The following is a 17,196-nucleotide window of genomic DNA, read 5'->3' as shown; positions in this document are numbered from 1 at the left end:
GATGAACTCTGATTCAGAGACCGATCCTCGTCATTGTTGATATCTATGTTCAAAGATAGATATACTTGAGTAACGTTTTGTAACAAAAAAACAACTATGAATAGTTTTACTGCACTGTACTGTTTTTTACTTGAGTAATATTACTATTGCTACTCTTTCTTGAGTGTGTTGATTTTGCATTTAGAGAAATAAATCTATCAACTATGAACTGACAAACTGAAGTCCCCAAGTACAATCCTCAAGAGCTACTATCCTGGCCTCTGGTGAGACAGGTGAGAAGTGCGCTGGAACAGCAATGCAACTAAAAGTTGCAGGCTAGTAGTAGCTGTGAAGGACTGCAATTGGGAACCTGTGAAACAAAGGCTCCTCCTATAGCATGAAAATATTTAGCATATATAACAAGATAAAGATGGGAACAAGAAGATTCTCTCACCATGAACAGAGGAGGCTCCTTGGAGTGGGGATGGAAACCTTTTTGTCTGCATCGAGAAACTTCCAACATGCCCGCACCAGTGAGTCTGAACACACCCATACTGAGATACACAACTAGTGTCAGTGAGGAGGCTAAAAAGTCTTATAGGAACTGAAGTCCAAAGAGTTAGCATACACATACTCATTGTGTTTTGGAGCACAAACAATGGCCAGCGCCTCCGGAAGCATCAGCTGGTAGGAACAGTGAGTGTGGAGGTCCACACTGGACAGGAATGCAGTCTGGGAGGGATGGGTCTGAGTGCACAGGTCAGCTATTAGTCACAGGGACTACAACACAAGTCAGGGGACAGAGAAACAACAGAACCACAGCATCTCCAAAGGTTACACAATGAAACCAACAGCTAAGAGAGGCTGAAATGTCCTCTGCTTTGACTGAACAATTTTAGTCCCTACTGACACAAAGCCTCTGTCCCTGGATATGGATATGAATTGGTAGCGTATATCTTTGAGATATTATATTGCATCATATTGATATTGGCATGCTTTTGGAATTATTTTGAATCTAACCTGAATTAAACTGACACTATGCTGAAGGGGAGGAAACACAGTTTTTACTACAAACACTGATTTCAGGGTGGTGTCATTAAATTCATACTTGAGTGCCTGCCAGAGCACCTCTTAAAGTGTATGATTTCTTAGAAGAAATAATACGACAAAAGAAAGAATAAATAAATCTCTATTAATTAACTTAAATTACAAATTTCACCAGTTGCTTCCAAACCAAGTAAAGTAGGGCAACAATCACACTACAACCTTATTCTCTTCATGTCACGTTACCATCAATAAACTAGGGATGTCCCGATTCGATTATGTGATCGGAAAGTGGACCATTACGTAGTTTCAGACTTACTCAGAATCGGGTGTTATGTCCTGATCAGTGATCAGGTCTACATATATATTTATTCTAAACCCAAATAGCAAAAATAACAGTATCTACCATTATGTGGTGGTACAGAGTTAGTCTTGAAACAACACATTCCCACTGTCTGCCTTTGGTGACAGCCATCACTTTGCAGGAGTGACGACTGGTGCCTCGACACCAGCGTGAAATGGGAGCAGCTGTTGTCAATATATTTCATGACTTTTCCAGACGCTTCTAACAGCTTTTTTTTTTTTTTTAAAGCAACTAGCAGCAAAGCAACTTCTCTGGTATACTAGAGAATTTACAGACAAAATGGGAAACCACCAATAGTACTACAGTTACAGCGAGCAGTGAGAGATGCTATGAGCCCCTCCAATCTCTGAAGCTCTTGCAACGGTCAATCAAATCAGGGTTGTTGTGCATCAGATTGCAGTAGAAAATAAAGCACTGACTTCAAAGACATTGGTCTTTAAGAGCAAGAATACTGTTATATAAAGATGAAGGTATATCCACATTAACTTATGCTGAACTTGCATTAATTGTAAATACCTCTATCTGTAAAACTATTGATAAAATGCTCTACAAATTTACTTGAAAGAATAAAACACATTGCATCAAAGATTCTGTGCTTGTAAACCATATGGACTGAGGTGGGAAAAAAAGCCCCTAAAACTAGCCAATTGTCACAAACAGATGTTCCTTGGTCTTTAATTTATAAACATTCTTTCTCCCCGCTCACGTTTCTCATCTGGAATAACCTTAATATTCTTTACAAAAATCAATCACAGCCAATAATAAATACAGAGATGATGCATTTTGGAACTCAAGAGGCTGAGCCAGATCAGGTTCTGTGATGAAGGTTCTTCACGAGCAGGTACTGCTGTATTTGGACCCTGAGATAGGTCCAAAATTCTACTGTGCAAAACATGAATGAGCCCAAGACAAGATGTGGAAAAAAGTCAAAATAATTTGTTTGGCAATGATCATGGCATGATTATGAGGCAACATTCTACCAACAAGAAGGACCAATGAGCAATGAATGACTGCTTAGCCGCTCCTTAAAACTCCCAAAGATGCGTCAGTGTGTCAGAACCCTCCAGTGAAGATCTTTTCTGCGAGGAGAGCACTTACGCAACACACAAACCTGAATTCTAACTGTATCAGTAATGCTGCTCCATCCTGTTTGACCATTTGGTCAAACCCACCATGAGGGCTCGGTGGACGCAAACCCAGAAAGGATCTATGGACTTATTGTAAGTAGGTTATAACCCTTTTGAGAGAAGAACTGGATTGTCAAAGGAGACCATGGTACATGTAGATTTAAACTTGGCAGACAAAACACCATTAATCTTAAACACCACCTGATATTTTTTCCAAAGGTAAGCTACTCTTACTGGAAACACTGATTTTGGGTGATGACACTAAATTCCTACTGAAGTGTCTGCCAGAGAACCTCTTAGAGCGCTCCAGAGAAACGGTAGGGAAAGTAATTGTGAAGCTGATCTTGGATTGCTGCAGTACTTTATTGTATTCACACTTTAACAAACAAGTTTATGGTTTCTTTGAAGAAATAACAGATACGACAAAACTACGAATAAATATGTAAACAAACTATAATTATGAATAAACCTAAAGTTCAACTTTCACCAGTTGTTTCCAAACAAAATAAACAAGCTTTACAATCACATTACCATCTTATTCTCTTCATATCAAGTTACCATCAATATAAACGATATACTTCCAGTAATTGACTCTTAATTAGAAAATCCAAAGGGACACTTTAGCAGCAAATATTGGAAATCCAAACTAAATTACACTTGTTGCTTTACTGTACAGCTGTCCCAATTTGCGGTTAGAAGACTTAAGGTTGATATCTCGAGTGGAGAGCCAAACCTTCTGCCCCGGTGAGTATGATGGCGCTGGCCGTCTCTTTCAGTCCCCCCATCTCCGATTACCCTCTGCCGTCCGGTTGAGGGCGGCTATGGTCTGCGTCCAGATGTGCCTGCAGCGGCGGAGGTGATGCTGGACCGAGGTGACTGATGCCTGCTGGTCGTCCAATGGAAACAGGGGAGGCTGGTAACCGAGAGATGATTCAAATGGAGACAGACCTGTGGCAACAGAGGTGTGAGAGTTGTGGGCATACTCCACCCATGGCAGGTATGTACTCCAGGAGGAGGGGTGCGAGGAACAGAGACATCGGAGGATCGCCTCCAACTCCTGGTTCAGTCGCTCAGTTTGGCCGTTGGTCTGGGGGTGGAACCCCGAGCTGAGAGTCACCTTAGCTCCTAGAGCGCCTCCGAACTCTTTCCATACTTTGGACACAAACTAAGGACCTCTGTCCGATAGGATCTCTGAGGGTATGCCGTGCAGACGAAAAACATGTTTAGTGAGGAGATGGGCTGTCTGCATAGCAGTGGGCAGTTAGCGTAGTGGAACCAAATGACAGGCCTTAGAGAAACGGTCTATGATAGACAATATAGTAGTGAAGCCCTTTGAAGGCGGTAACCCAGTAACAAAGTCCAGTGCAATGTGAGACCATGGGCATTTGGGAACAGGGAGAGGTTGTAGTAGGCCATTGGGGTGCTCATTACTAGTTTTATTGCGAGCACAATTCGGACAGGCTAGCACATAGTCCTTGACATCCTTGTACAAGGATGGCCACCAAAAGTGCCGCCTGATCAAGGAAATAGTCCTACTCACTCCAGGGTGGCATGAGAACTTTGCAGTGTGGGCCCAATGGATGAGGCGAGCCCTGACGGTCGATGGAACGTACAGCCGGTTAGGCGGCCTAGTGGCTGGACCGGGTTCCGACTGTTGCGCCGCCAGTACTTCTTCCCTGATCCCCCAGGAAAGGGCGCCAATAACACAGGTAGGTGGAATGATGGTTGCGGGTGGAGTCTCTTGTTCCGAGGAAAACTGTCTGGATAGTGCGTCAGGCTTAGTGTTCTTGGATCCTGGTCTGTAAGAGATGGTAAAATTAAACCGGGAGAAGAAAAGGGACCAGCGAGACTGTCTGGGGTTAAGTCTCCTGGCCTGTTGGAGGTAGGCCAGGTTCTTATGATCAGTCCATACAACAATCGGGTGCTCGGCCCCCTCCAACCAGTGACGCCATTCCTCAAAAGCCAGTTTGATGGCTAAAAACTCTCTATCACCGACAATGTAGTTGCGTTCGGCAGGAGAAAAACGGCGAGAGAAGAAGGCACATGGATGCAACTTATCATCACTGGATGAAATCTGTGACAGGACAGCCTCTGCCCCAGTGTCAGATGCGTCCACCTCAACTACAAACTGTCTCATCAGGCTGCATGAGAATGGGCGCTGCAGCAAACTTTCTCTTAAGCTCAAGAAAACTTTGCTCTGTTGCCGGTGGCCAACAAAAACTAGCCTTGGAGGAGGTAAGGCTGGTCAAGGGAAGAACTGTATGGCTATAGTTCCTAATAAAACGGCAATAGAAATTCGCGAAGCCCAGAAAGCGTTGTAGCTCCTTTCGTGAAGTGGGCTTGGGCCAGTCTAAGACTGCTTGGATCTTGGCCAGATCCGTCTTCACCTGCCCACTCCCCAACACAAAACCCAAAAAGGCGACAGATGAGACGTGAAACTCACATTTCTCGGCCTTGACGAACAGTTGGTTCTCCAACAGTCGTTCTAAAACTAGGCGTACATGTCTCTTGTGTTCGGCAAGGGTTCTTGAAAAAATAAGGATGTCGTCTAAATAAACGAAAACAAACTGATTTAAATAATCCCGGAGAACATCATTGACTAGAGACTGAAATACTGCAGGAGCATTCGTAAGACCAAATGGCATCACCAAATATTCAAAGTGACCGAGTGGTGTCCTGAAAGCCGTCTTCCACTCGTCCCCCTCTCGCATTCTGACCAGATAATATGCGTTGCGGAGGTCCAGCTTAGTAAATACGGTGGCTCCCTGAACGAGTTCAAATGCTGAGGCGAGTAATGGTAGGGGATATTTGTTCTTCACAGTAATCTGGTTTAGGGCCCGATAGTCAATGCACGGTCGAAGTGTCCCATCTTTCTTACCTACAAAGAAGAACCCCGCTCCTACAGGTGAGGTGGATGACCGGATTAATCCAGCAGCCAGGGACTCGCTGATGTATTTCTCCATGCTCTCTCGTTCCGGTTTAGATATATTGTACAATCGGCTGGTGGGTAATGGGGCTCCTGGAAGTAGATCTATAGCACAATCGTACGGACGGTGAGGTGGAAGAAAGAGAGCTTTAGACTTACTGAATACCTGGTGAAGGTCGTGGTAATCCGACGGTACTCTGGCCAAGTCGGCTGGACAGGACAGCCGTCTCAAGGTCCAGCCGTCTCAAGGTCCTCTGTAGACCTTGAGACGGCTGGAGGTTGAGCAGATTGAAGACATGTAGATAAACAGTAATTGCTCCAAGACTCTACCCGACCAGTCCTCCAATTGAGGTGTGGATTGTGACGGAGCAACCAGGGATAGCCCAAAACCACTGGAGACTGAGGGGTAGGGAACACAAAAAAGGTAATGGTCTCCCGGTGATTTCCTGAAACTAACAGTTCAATAGGAGTTGTTCGATGTGTGATGGCAGGTAGAGCCTTCCCATCCAGGGCCACGACCGGAACTGGAGCTGGAAGGAGAACAGTGGGTAATTGTAGTTGATCAACCAGGTTATTATCGACAAGGTTCTGCTCACAACCGGAGTCCACAAAAACAAAAGTCTGAAAGGACCGGTTGGCAGTGAGTAATGAACAAGGTAGCGTGAAACGGGATATAGTTTTTGAGCCACCCACCACCGTTCCCGTAGCTAGTGGCGGGCTCTGGCTTTTAACAGACTCGGGCAGTTAGCAACATAATGCCCGACCTGGCCACAGTATAGGCAGGCTCCAGACCTTAAGCAACGTTGGCGCTCCTCAGGCGGGAGTCTGGTCCTCCCTATTTGCATAGGTTCTTCTCCGGTCTGATTGGCTAGGATGGGATTGATGTCGGTCCTTCTTGGGGCGAAACTCGGCTCCTTCTTGGCCCGGGCCCTTTCTCGGATTCTATTGTCGATCCGAATTGCCAAGGCAACGAGTTCTTCCAAGGAACCGGGTTCATCCCTGAGGGCTAGTTCATCCTTCAGATCTTCGTTTAGAGCCTGAAGGAACGCCCCTGTTAATACCCCAGCGGTCCATGTGGAAGCCGCAGCCAGGGTTCTAAAATCAATAGCAAAGTCAGCTACTGATTGATTACCCTGCTTTAAACTCAATAAACTGCGAGAAATGTCAGCCGGTGACTCGGAATAACCAAAAGTCTGTGTAAACTCTAGTACAAACGAATCATAGGTTCGGTGAAAAAGATTGTGCTGGGCCGACCTAGCCTCGGCCCACTTTAGTGCTCTTCCTCTGAGGTTCCCCACTACAAAAGAAATCTTAGCACCGTCAGTCTGAAAACTCTGAGGTGAGGAAGAAAATACTAAGGATCAGATAATTGCTCCAATCGCTGGTTAGTATTTCGTTGTTGATCAACTAGTGCGTTGAGCATGGAATCGTGGCGAGCGATGAGTGCGTGATCCAGACTGGTGTTATGTGGTGGCTCTGCTGGGTCTGACTGGCTAGATCAGGGGTGTCAAACTCCAGTCCTCGAGGGCCACTGTCCTGCAACTTTTAGATGTGCCTCTGCTGCACCACACCTGAATAGAATAATTAGGTCGTTAGCAAGGCTGGGAGAACTGATCTACACAAGGAGGAGGTAATTAAGTCATTTCATTTCAGTGTTTTGTAGCTGTGGCACATCTAAAAACTGCAGGACTGCGGCCCTCGAGGACTGGAGTTTGACACCTGTGGGCTAGATGGTTCTGTCATGGGCGCGAGGTGCCGAGGGCGAGTGCAAGGCGGGATCGCGGGTGGTAGGAGCGAGATGGGGTCGGTGGAAACGGTGGAGCAGGCAGGCAGGCAGGCAGGTATTCTCGGCAAGTTCTTGAAACGTGAAGACAAAAAATTCCTTAAACAAACGAACAGGACACAGAGAGCTAGTAGCTACGAGTTGCACAACAAAGTTCTAGAAACAAGATCAACAGGTGAGGCCAGAGTGATTACCGGTATGCGTTAACCATCTAGCGAAGACTTAAGGATTCTGCCGCTCCTATATTCCAGCACGCTGATGAGGCAGATCAGCTTCACCTGCGCTGGCTCCACAGACTCCTCACGAAGATCCTCGCAGAAAGAAGATGTAACACACACTCACACTCTCATGCACACGCTCTCACACCGGAACTCTGACAAATAAAGGTGCCAACGACCTGCAAGTGCAAGTGAATTCAGCAAAGCACGCGAGAGCAGCCAGGGGCGAAAGCTCTTCGGCTAAAGTCACAGATTTCTTGTGACATTTCCGAAATGTCCTGTGTTTTTAAATTTCCTTCATTGGACCATTAAATGTACAGGCACTAGGGCACTGCGCACGGCACTGCGTGTCACGTAATCCCTGAGCCGCGTCAGTGCGGGCAGCCCTGTTCTTAATCAAAAGGTAGATAACGTGGCTGTCAGTATGCCAACAACATGCCAAAGAGCAAATGTATGGAGTTTCCCCGCTTTCAGAGCCCCGCCCTCCCCCGCCCCCCGCTCCAAGGTGTTCTGGTCCCCCCATGGTGTTCTGCTTTACCCCCACCGCCCCCAGGTTGTCCTGGTTTTCCCAAACTAAAATATGGTCACCCTAAGGGGTGGTGCATAGAGGGGGCGCAAAAACGATGTGGGGAATTTTTTTTCTAGTCAGCATTTTATGTACTTAACAGCTGTTTGTGTATGAAATGATCAATAACAGAGGAACAGCACTGATTAGGAAAGGAAAGAAAAGCTTTTCAAAGTGGTTGAAAGACAGTAGGTAAGTAATGTCAGTGTAACAACAAGAGAGTTGTAAATATTCAGGTTAGCTTAAGCTAGCCTAAAATGACAGGTGGTTGTTGTTGTCTCCGCCCCGTCTCAACAATAAGTGTAATAATAATGACCAAAACAAAACACAGGAAATAGTAAGGTCAGCTAAATTGTCGTTGCGGGACCTAAATAGGACCCCTCCTTCACCCCCACGAACTGACGCTTTTGTCACGGTTGCTTAGAGACGGAACCTCGCAGCCGCGGTGAGCTGCTATCAACCCGCGTCTTTTTAAAATGTCCACCCGATACTACACCGTCCTTAGAAGCAAAACCTCTGGCAAAAATACAGACGGTAGTGGGAAGACGCACATTCCAGGCTAAACAATTACAGTAAAGTTTGACAGGGGCATTAAAAAATGTGTCGGCGATATTCAGTGGCGCTCAGTGGGTTGTTTGATATCAGACATATCAGGAGAGGAACCGCAGAACCTAAAGAACCAGACATCAGTCTCTTCATCCCTCAGTCATTTCCTGAGACCGAAAAATAATAAAAATGGCAATTTAAAGAAAAAATCATACAAATTGACTAATAAATAAATTAATAAATATTGTGAAGAGAAACCGTTTATTTTTTTAACATTAGACGCGTTTGTTAGGATTGTGTAGGAAGAATGTTGATATCTTTTATAAATACAGTGTTTTGTAGTCAATATTATTTCACCATTTTATTAATGTGGATTGCCAGTTTGGATAAGGCTTCCTATCAAGCTATAAGAATAAAACATGCTAACAAAATGACTCAGTCCTGCAGCCCATAGGCGCTTCTAGACACAGGCTAACAGAAGTGGCTCTTTGGCTCAAATATATTAAATGATGAAATATTGCCCTGTTTTTTGTTTCATTCTTTTTTAATTGCCCTGTAGGCAGCAATTTATTCACATATATGTATATTTATTATTATTATGTACTATTATTATTATTGATACTTTAATTAAAGATGAGTTGTACACGTTTATGTCATGGGGGCGAGGGGCAATGACACCTCAAAAAGTATGAAGTTGCGCCCCTGTACGCAACCACATCACAGCTGATGTAACTAAAATGTTCACTTGTCATTTACGCACACATGATGGAATGAGCTCCCCTGCAGCCCAGCATCAGAACCTCAACTCAACAGCTTCTCTGTGACGTCTCTCATATATGCAGCTAATCAATCCCACAAATCAACACCGACATAAACACAGATTATAATAAGATTAATAACTGAAAACTATAAATCACTGATTTTGGAGTCTTTTATACAATTGCAGAAAGAGACAACTATGCCTCTGTTCCTATCTCTGGCCCACTCTCACTCCTCTCATCTTTTGCTGGGCCACATGCGCTGTTGCCAGAGTAATACAAGCTGATGCAAATGAAGGGGAAGCAGAGGGAAAAACTGAGGTCTTTTTAAACGTCAAGGCTGAGTGGGTGTGGGCTGTGAGAGAACACTTAGTGCTCTGTATAAGAACCTATGGTTAATAAGAACAGAACAACTAAATACTTTCGAAAGTGCCATATTAATGTGTCGTCATACATGAATCCACCCCACTGTTAGCAGGTTCTGTTGGTCCTGAAATCCAAACAGCTCCTCCACATTTTCCATGTCACAGAAATCCGGTCCAGCTGATTGTTTTGGGATCACCACATGAGTCAGCACAAATTCGTTATGGGTCTGAGAAACACAGACATTCAGAGAGAACCTTTTTAGGTTTTGTTTTCTTGCTTTGTTGAGGAACATTTTTCCTTGCTACCCAAAAACTCACCAACCGTCCACAGAGGACACCGCAGGTTTCTATTCCTCTGGCCGTGTTGGAGTCAGCCAGCAGAAGGAACCGATACGTCAGATCTCTGGGAATCACCACCCGCCTCAGACCCTCCACCCTCTGATCTGCACAGATGAAATCAACTCACACTTAGAGGTCTGTTTATGATAACATGTTTAAGATTTGCACTGCAATTCCTTTGGAACAAACACCAAATTTTTGAGAACTCCCTCTGAGTCTGACCCAGCTTGGCTTCAGACAGATTTAATTAGCAGTGGGAGCAGAAAAACCATGTGCAGCTGCGTGTACTCACTGTGTATTCCTGCTAACGCGGCAACTGGTTGGGTCACAGTAACAGACCTGTTTCTGTTTGGGTCCACCCTCTGAGAATATACGCTGCTTTTGATCGACTGCTTAGACAAACAGCAGCCATCTGAGACCTCAGGCACTTTGGTCTGCACCTGCAGGAAACCACATACAGCATCACAGATACATAGTGTAATATGTAATATGTACAGTATATGTACAGTATATGTACTGTATCTGTGTGGTAATATACATTACCACACAGACCCCTACAAAGTACCACTCAGAATACTACAAAGGGTAAAACACATAGTACTGCAGAGTACTACAGAGAATGTGTTTTCCATTTGTAAAAAGGTACTGTACAGTACCAGAGAACACTACACACAGAGTACTAGACTACCACAGCATAAAACAAAGTATCTTAGAGTATTACTAAGTACTACACAGTAAAACACTTCTACTAAGTTGTAACATAACCACTGTTTGTTTTTTTCTGAATAAATACATTAAAAATAAATGTATCAACCTGTCGTGTAAAACAGTTGCTGTGATTTCATGTTAAAAAGTATTCCAATTTCCACTGTTTATAACTGATTTGGGTAAATCCTGATGTTTTCAGGTGTGTGTGAAACAAATTAGTAATTAAAAAGGGGCGTGTGCGTCTGCGCAGGAGGCGCAAGCGGGGAGGAAGACGCTCACCGTGGGATCTGTGCAGCGGGAGTTTTGACTTGTCTGAACGTTTAAAACTAGTAAAAATCAAAGGAAAAACATAAAAAACAGCGATCAAATTTCGCCCCGTGCCACAGATAGTATTTTAGGAACTGGATCGGAGTTTGCACCCAGGAAACGGCGCCCGGTGCAAGTGGACGCCGCCAGTGCGAGAGGACGCCACCGAGGGGAAAGAAAAACGCTCCCGGTGAGATCTGGACGGTACTTTTCTTTTTGGGGATTTTTGGTGGTACCACTCTTTTTCCGTATCTTTGTTGGGAGGGGTTTTGACGTTAGGATTTTTCACTTTGGTTCAAAACGGGGAAATACTTCCAGGACTTTGTTTATTTTCCGAGGATATGGAACTGCTTTGTGGACAATAATCTCTTTGAAAAAAGGATGGGGAAATTTTGGACATTTAATTAATTAGGTCTTTTGCTGATTCAAACCGAGTGACCATAATTATTTTTTGAGGGAATGTGGTTATCAATCTATCTATCAAGATAACTATTATTATTATATAATATTGAAATTCTTTTTGAATGAATCATTGTTGCTAAGGATCAACTTATTTCTTATGAGAGATTGGGTATTTATTTATTTATTTATTTTTACAAATTAATGTGGTAGCATACCTTACCTGATTCCTGGGACAGATCTCACTTGTGTGTATTGTATGTTCTGCTTTGTAAGCCGAATGTAACAAAGTACTAAACAATAGTAATGAGTACAACAAAATACCAGATGGTATTTCATAGTACTAAACAAAAGAAAAACAATACTACACATATTACTATACAGCTACAATATAATAGAGTACTAAATATATATTGCAGAGAATTATACATTGTAAAAAAAACTATATAGTACTTAAGACTAAAGAGTACAAGACAGTGCAACAGAGCACCAGACACTACTTCACTGTGGCACATAATAGGGAAATCTAAGTAGTGATGCAGCACCTTCAGCATTGCCTCCTCTCCTCTCTTATTAGCCAGCTCCTGACGCCTCAGCTGATCCTCAAAGTAGCGAAACTGTTCTGACTCTATCTGCATCCGTCGCAGTGCTGCTACTCGCTGCTTCTCCTCCTCCAGCAGCAAGAGGCGCTGTCTGTCCTCGTCCAACAAAGAGAGCTGCTGCAGGTGCTGACCACACCCATCCACCTTCATGGCCTGGCCCTGAAGAAACAGTTGGATCAGACTGGTGTGTTCTGAATGCAAGTAGTAGAAGTCTCCTCCTTACTAATAAATAGTTTTATGTTTACAGACACAGGAGATCCATTATTGATCCAATAAACCAGTAGATGCAACAGTTCACATTTAGTCTCCATGTAGAGGGCATTACCCACGATCATACCCAGTGACATGCGGTCAGGGGAGGCCCGTTTCCGTGGAAAAATAATATATAATGATAAGATAATTTATATTGCTATTTTCACTCTGTTGTTTGCATTATAAAGTGTTTATTTTTTATTTAGCTTAACCAATTCTGATTATTTTTTTTCTTCAAAATTGTTAAATTTTCACAATTTCCCATTAAAATTCACTGCAGCTCACAGCTGGTGAGGCAGCAGTGAGCTGAGCCTTACCTGGGATTGCGAACCTCTTGCTAACTGCACTGGCTGCCATTCGACAGGAACATATTCCTGTCTGTATGTCACCAATAAAATGGTTAAAAAACATTTAATATATGAATTGATTTTCCATAATTTAGCTTATGTATATAATGTACAGTGCTTTTTGTCACCAGCTGTGTGTGTAACGTGTTTCGTGTGCTGAGGAGCGATCATAAACGGCAGAGAACAGATTCGAGGTGAGGCAAGCAGTTCTCTTGGCTCATGGCAAGGAGCGCACTTCACTAATCATTGAGTAATTATTTATTTAGTCAATAAATCATAATCTATAATCAATAGAGAGATGTGAAAAACTGACAACTGATAGTTGTCCTATGATCATAGGGCAACTATGATCAAACTAGTTACCTTACCTGATTAAGAAGATAAACACTTAATTTAAAGGGGCAGTATTATGTAAAAGCTTTACATAATGTATTATGTTATCCCCTTATCAAAAACATACCTCGAGTGTTGCCTTGATTTTGTTCATGCATGTTTGAGAAATCATTTAATGTCCCACAGCAGACATTCAGCTGTGCAAAATGCTTGGTGGAACCAAGATTAGAAGACTGAGCTTCTGCCTCACAGAGCTTCCCTCTCCGATGACTCCCCAGACTCCTTCAGACTAGCCAGAACCAATTAGCAAACACCTGGTGAAACTGTGCATCTGCTGAGCGCATTATATGAGCTACCTTTTAGTGTAACACTGGTAAAAATGTTGCTAAAGGGTTAATAGAAGAGCGCTGTTGTGATGGCTTCCTGAAAGTGGAATTTCAGAAAGAGCATGAGTTTTCAGAATTGGGCCTTCTTGAAATTTCAAGATGTTAAATTACAAAGTCATATTGTATATACACTGCTCAAAAAAATAAAGGGAACACTCAAATAACACATCCTAGATCTGAATGAAAGAAATATTCTCATTGAATACTTTGTTCTGTACAAAGTTGAATGTGCTGACAACAAAATCACACAAAAATCATCAATGGAAATCAAATTTATTAACCAATGGAGGCCTGGATTTGGAGCCACACACAAAATTAAAGTGAAATAACACTACATGCTGATCCAACTTTAATGTAATGTCCTTAAAACAAGTCAAAATGAGGCTCAGTATTGTGTGTGGCCTCCACGTGCCTGTATGACCTCCCTACAACGCCTGGGCATGCTCCTGATGAGGTGGTGGACGGTCTCCTGAGGGATCTCCTCCCAGACCTGGACTAAAGCATCCTCCAACTCCTGGACAGTCTGTGGTGCAACGTGATGTTGGTGGATGGAGCGAGACATGATGTCCCAGATGTGCTCAATCGGATTCAGGTCTGGGGAACGGGCTGGCCAGTCCATAGCTTCAATGCCTTCATCTTGCAGGAACTGCTGACACACTCCAGCCACATGAGGTCTAGCATTGTCCTGCATTAGGAGGAACCCAGGGCCAACCGCACCAGCATATGGTCTCACAAGGGGTCTGAGGATCTCATCTCGGTACCTAATGGCAGTCAGGCTACCTCTGGTGAGCACATGGAGGGCTGTGCGGCCCTCCAAAGAAATGCCACCCCACACCATTACTGACCCACTGCCAAATCGGTCATGCTGAAGGATGTTGCAGGCAGCAGACCGCTCTCCACGGCGTCTCCAGACTCTGTCACGTCTGTCACATGTGCTCAGTGTGAACCTGCTTTCATCTGTGAAGAGCACAAGGCGCCAGTGGCGAATTTGCCAATCCTGGTGTTCTCTGGCAAATGCCAAGCGTCCTGCACGGTGTTGGGCTGTGAGCACAACCCCCATCTGTGGACGTCGGGCCTTCATACCATCCTCATGGAGTCGGTTTCTAACCGTTTGTGCAGACACATGCACATTTGTGGCCTGCTGGAGGTCATCGCACATGTTATCAGGGCTCTGGCAGTGCTCCTCCTGTTCCTTCTTGCACAAAGGCGGAGGTAGCGGTCCTGCTGCTGGGTTGTTGCTCTCCTACGGCCTCCTCCACATCTCCTGATGTACTGGCCTGTCTCCTGGTAGCGCCTCCAGCCTCTGGACACTACGCTGACAGACACAGCAAACCTTCTTGCCACAGCTCGCATTGATGTGCCATCCTGGATGAGCTGCACTACCTGAGCCACTTGTGTGGGTTGTGGAGTCCGTCTCATGCTACCACGAGTGTGAAAGCACCACCAACATTCAAAATTGACCAAAACATCAGCCAGACAGCATAGGTACTGAGAAGTGGTCTGTGGTCCCAACTGCAGAACCACTCCTTTATTGAGTGTGTCTTGCTAATTGCCAATAATTTCCACCTGTTGTCTATTCCATTTGCACAACAGCAGGTGAAATTGATTGTCAATCAGTGTTGCTTCCTAAGTGGACAGTTTGATTTCACAGAAGTTTGATTTACTTGGAGTTATGTTGTGTTGTTTAAGTGTTCCCTTTATTTTTTTGAGCTGTGTATATACATATATATATGCAATATGTATATACCAATGTATATTGTGACCAATATACATTGGTCACAATGTATATAGCATTGTTATAACAACTGAACTTAACATAGTTAATTATGCTTTAAAATGGCAATATATGCCTGAAAAACACACAATACTTCCCCTTTGAACCTTGATGAAATCTGATTGGACCACACATACGCATACACACCTGCACTCTGAGGTACTCTGAATGCTCCTTGGTGTATTTCTCCTGAAGACGTTTTTTCAGCGCCTCCTTCCGAGGAAAAGCGACTTCTTGGAGTTTCTGCAGATACAGAGAGTCCACATAAGCCAGAACTACAAAAGGAGTCTGGATCAATGTGTGTAGGCTGGAATGGAATTGTGGTGTAGTGATGGATCGGTCAGAAACGTTTCGGCTCAAAAGGTGCTTTTCTGCTAGACTGCCTCTAGTCCACCCCAGCCAGATTCATTTTCCATTAGCAAATCCAGTAAATCTCTCCGATTGTTCTCAGGTTTTGGTGGAACTTAGTGATGGGCTGGTCACAAACATTTCGGCTCTAAGAGCCGGCTATCACTGAGAGCTGTTCTTCATTGTAGGGCCGGGCTACACAGCAGCACGATTACTGTTGAAAGGGGCCGGGGGTTAGGTGATGTCACCAATTGACTATGTGAATGTGATCAGTGCTGGTCTGTAATGACAAATAAGATGTCTGATACAGCTGTGACCTATGTGGAAGTTATTCCACCTTGATGTTTCATGGCAACTGGGAGGGATCTGGGGAGGGGAAGAGAGAGAGATAGATCTCCGATTACTCCATTAATCCTAAAAATAATCTATAGAGTATTCGATTACTAAAATATTATTTTGGAACAGCCCTACACATGTAGGGTGAAAACAAATTTCATGACTGTTGGTGAAAACATGGCTTGGGGCTGATGTATTAAAGATTTCTAGGGGACGCTATGGAGGAATTAGGCCAAGTCCACCAAATATTGGACTGCAGTCTAGGATCGATCGTAGCGAGTTTGGTGCATCTTGGCTGAAATATGTGGAATTAAGAGGCAAATGTATGGCAAAGGCGTGATCTCTGAATTCGCTTTCCGTGGTTGCATTACAGTCCAGCATTGAGAGGAGTCTTGTGTTTTTTATTGCAGCCAAGGATTTTCAAATCAGTCCCTGCTGGGACAAAAACTAGATGCCGCATTTATTAGTGCAGGCTTCAGAAACTGGAAAAAAGTCATTCAGAAATTTACATTGCATCAAAACTCCCAACTTCATTATCATTACGTGACTGTGAGAGCATATCGGCTGAACCCAATTACTGTCCAGTTATCAAGCACATGGGGTAAACAGCAGGAGGTGGCACAGCATTGTTTACAAAAACTTGTTAGTTCTGTTAGACACATAACAGAACTAATGTTATGTTCCCTTTAGAGTGGCCTTGCTGAAGGCCACTCTAAAGGGTGGCCTTTAGAGGCCACACTGATTAAAGTGGCAATTTGTATAAACTTCTCAGACTTAGGGCTGACGAGGATGATCTTATTTTCCTGAAGCAGTTAACAGACTTTCACAGAATGAAACTCTAAACATCATGGCAAATTTGATCATTGGAGGCATTGCACATGAAATCGGGTCCAATTCTGTTGTTCAATTTTCAGTCATTGTTGATGGAACACAGGATGTTTCTGGCACTGTTTTTTTAAAGCTTTAAGATTCTATGAAGGTGTTGTACCAGAAATTACATTAGTGACACTGAACACAGCAATATATGAACACAAGCCAAACTGAGATTTAAAGAATATTTAAAGGGGACCTATTTTGCAAAATTCTCATTTTGCTACTTCACAAACATTTTTCATCCATTCTAACGGACAATGTTTTTACCTTGTGTTCAAGTACATTATGTGCGTTTATTGTCGTTAGTGTCAGAGACCAAGTAACGGGGATTTTACGGTTCAGGCTTTTTGCTTCTGAAGCCTGAGGAACAACAAGCCCATAGCTTAACAGTAGAGCAGCTCTGGTGTCGGAGTTCTAGTTCAGCTGACTGTTCAGGTTCAGAGTTGTTGCTTTTAGAAAAATATGGCCGTGTTCCTTAAGGTCTCCGTGTTATTTCGCTTTATTAGTTTTGCATGCTT

At 43.7% G+C, this 17,196-nt stretch overlaps 1 protein-coding gene across 12 annotated transcripts in view; it reads right to left on the bottom strand.

The window, feature by feature from the left end:
• The window catches only part of stambpl1 (STAM binding protein like 1), a 34,900-nt gene that overhangs the window by 3,658 nt on the left and 14,046 nt on the right, over nucleotides 1-17,196 (bottom strand). For 3 of the 12 annotated variants that reach the window (XM_023340826.1, XM_023340827.1, XM_005813150.2), the window contains exons 5-11: nucleotides 15,269-15,364; nucleotides 11,973-12,188; nucleotides 10,307-10,454; nucleotides 9,994-10,118; nucleotides 9,765-9,902; nucleotides 614-726; nucleotides 434-533 (exon numbers count right to left, since the gene is read on the bottom strand). In XM_023340826.1, the coding sequence (XP_023196594.1) occupies nucleotides 434-533; nucleotides 614-726; nucleotides 9,765-9,902; nucleotides 9,994-10,118; nucleotides 10,307-10,454; nucleotides 11,973-12,188; nucleotides 15,269-15,364 (936 nt within the window). Of the gene's footprint in view, nucleotides 1-433; nucleotides 534-613; nucleotides 727-2,899; nucleotides 5,971-9,764; nucleotides 9,903-9,993; nucleotides 10,119-10,306; nucleotides 10,455-11,972; nucleotides 12,189-15,268; nucleotides 15,365-17,196 lie in introns of those variants that run through there. The other 9 variants (XR_002753390.1, XM_023340830.1, XR_002753391.1 and 6 more) reach the window with 9 other exon arrangements.

This window comes from Xiphophorus maculatus, chromosome 10, assembly GCF_002775205.1.
Source record: "Xiphophorus maculatus strain JP 163 A chromosome 10, X_maculatus-5.0-male, whole genome shotgun sequence".
Classification (NCBI taxonomy): Eukaryota; Metazoa; Chordata; class Actinopteri; order Cyprinodontiformes; family Poeciliidae; genus Xiphophorus; species Xiphophorus maculatus.
This window is presented reverse-complemented; position numbering and strand designations above follow the sequence as displayed.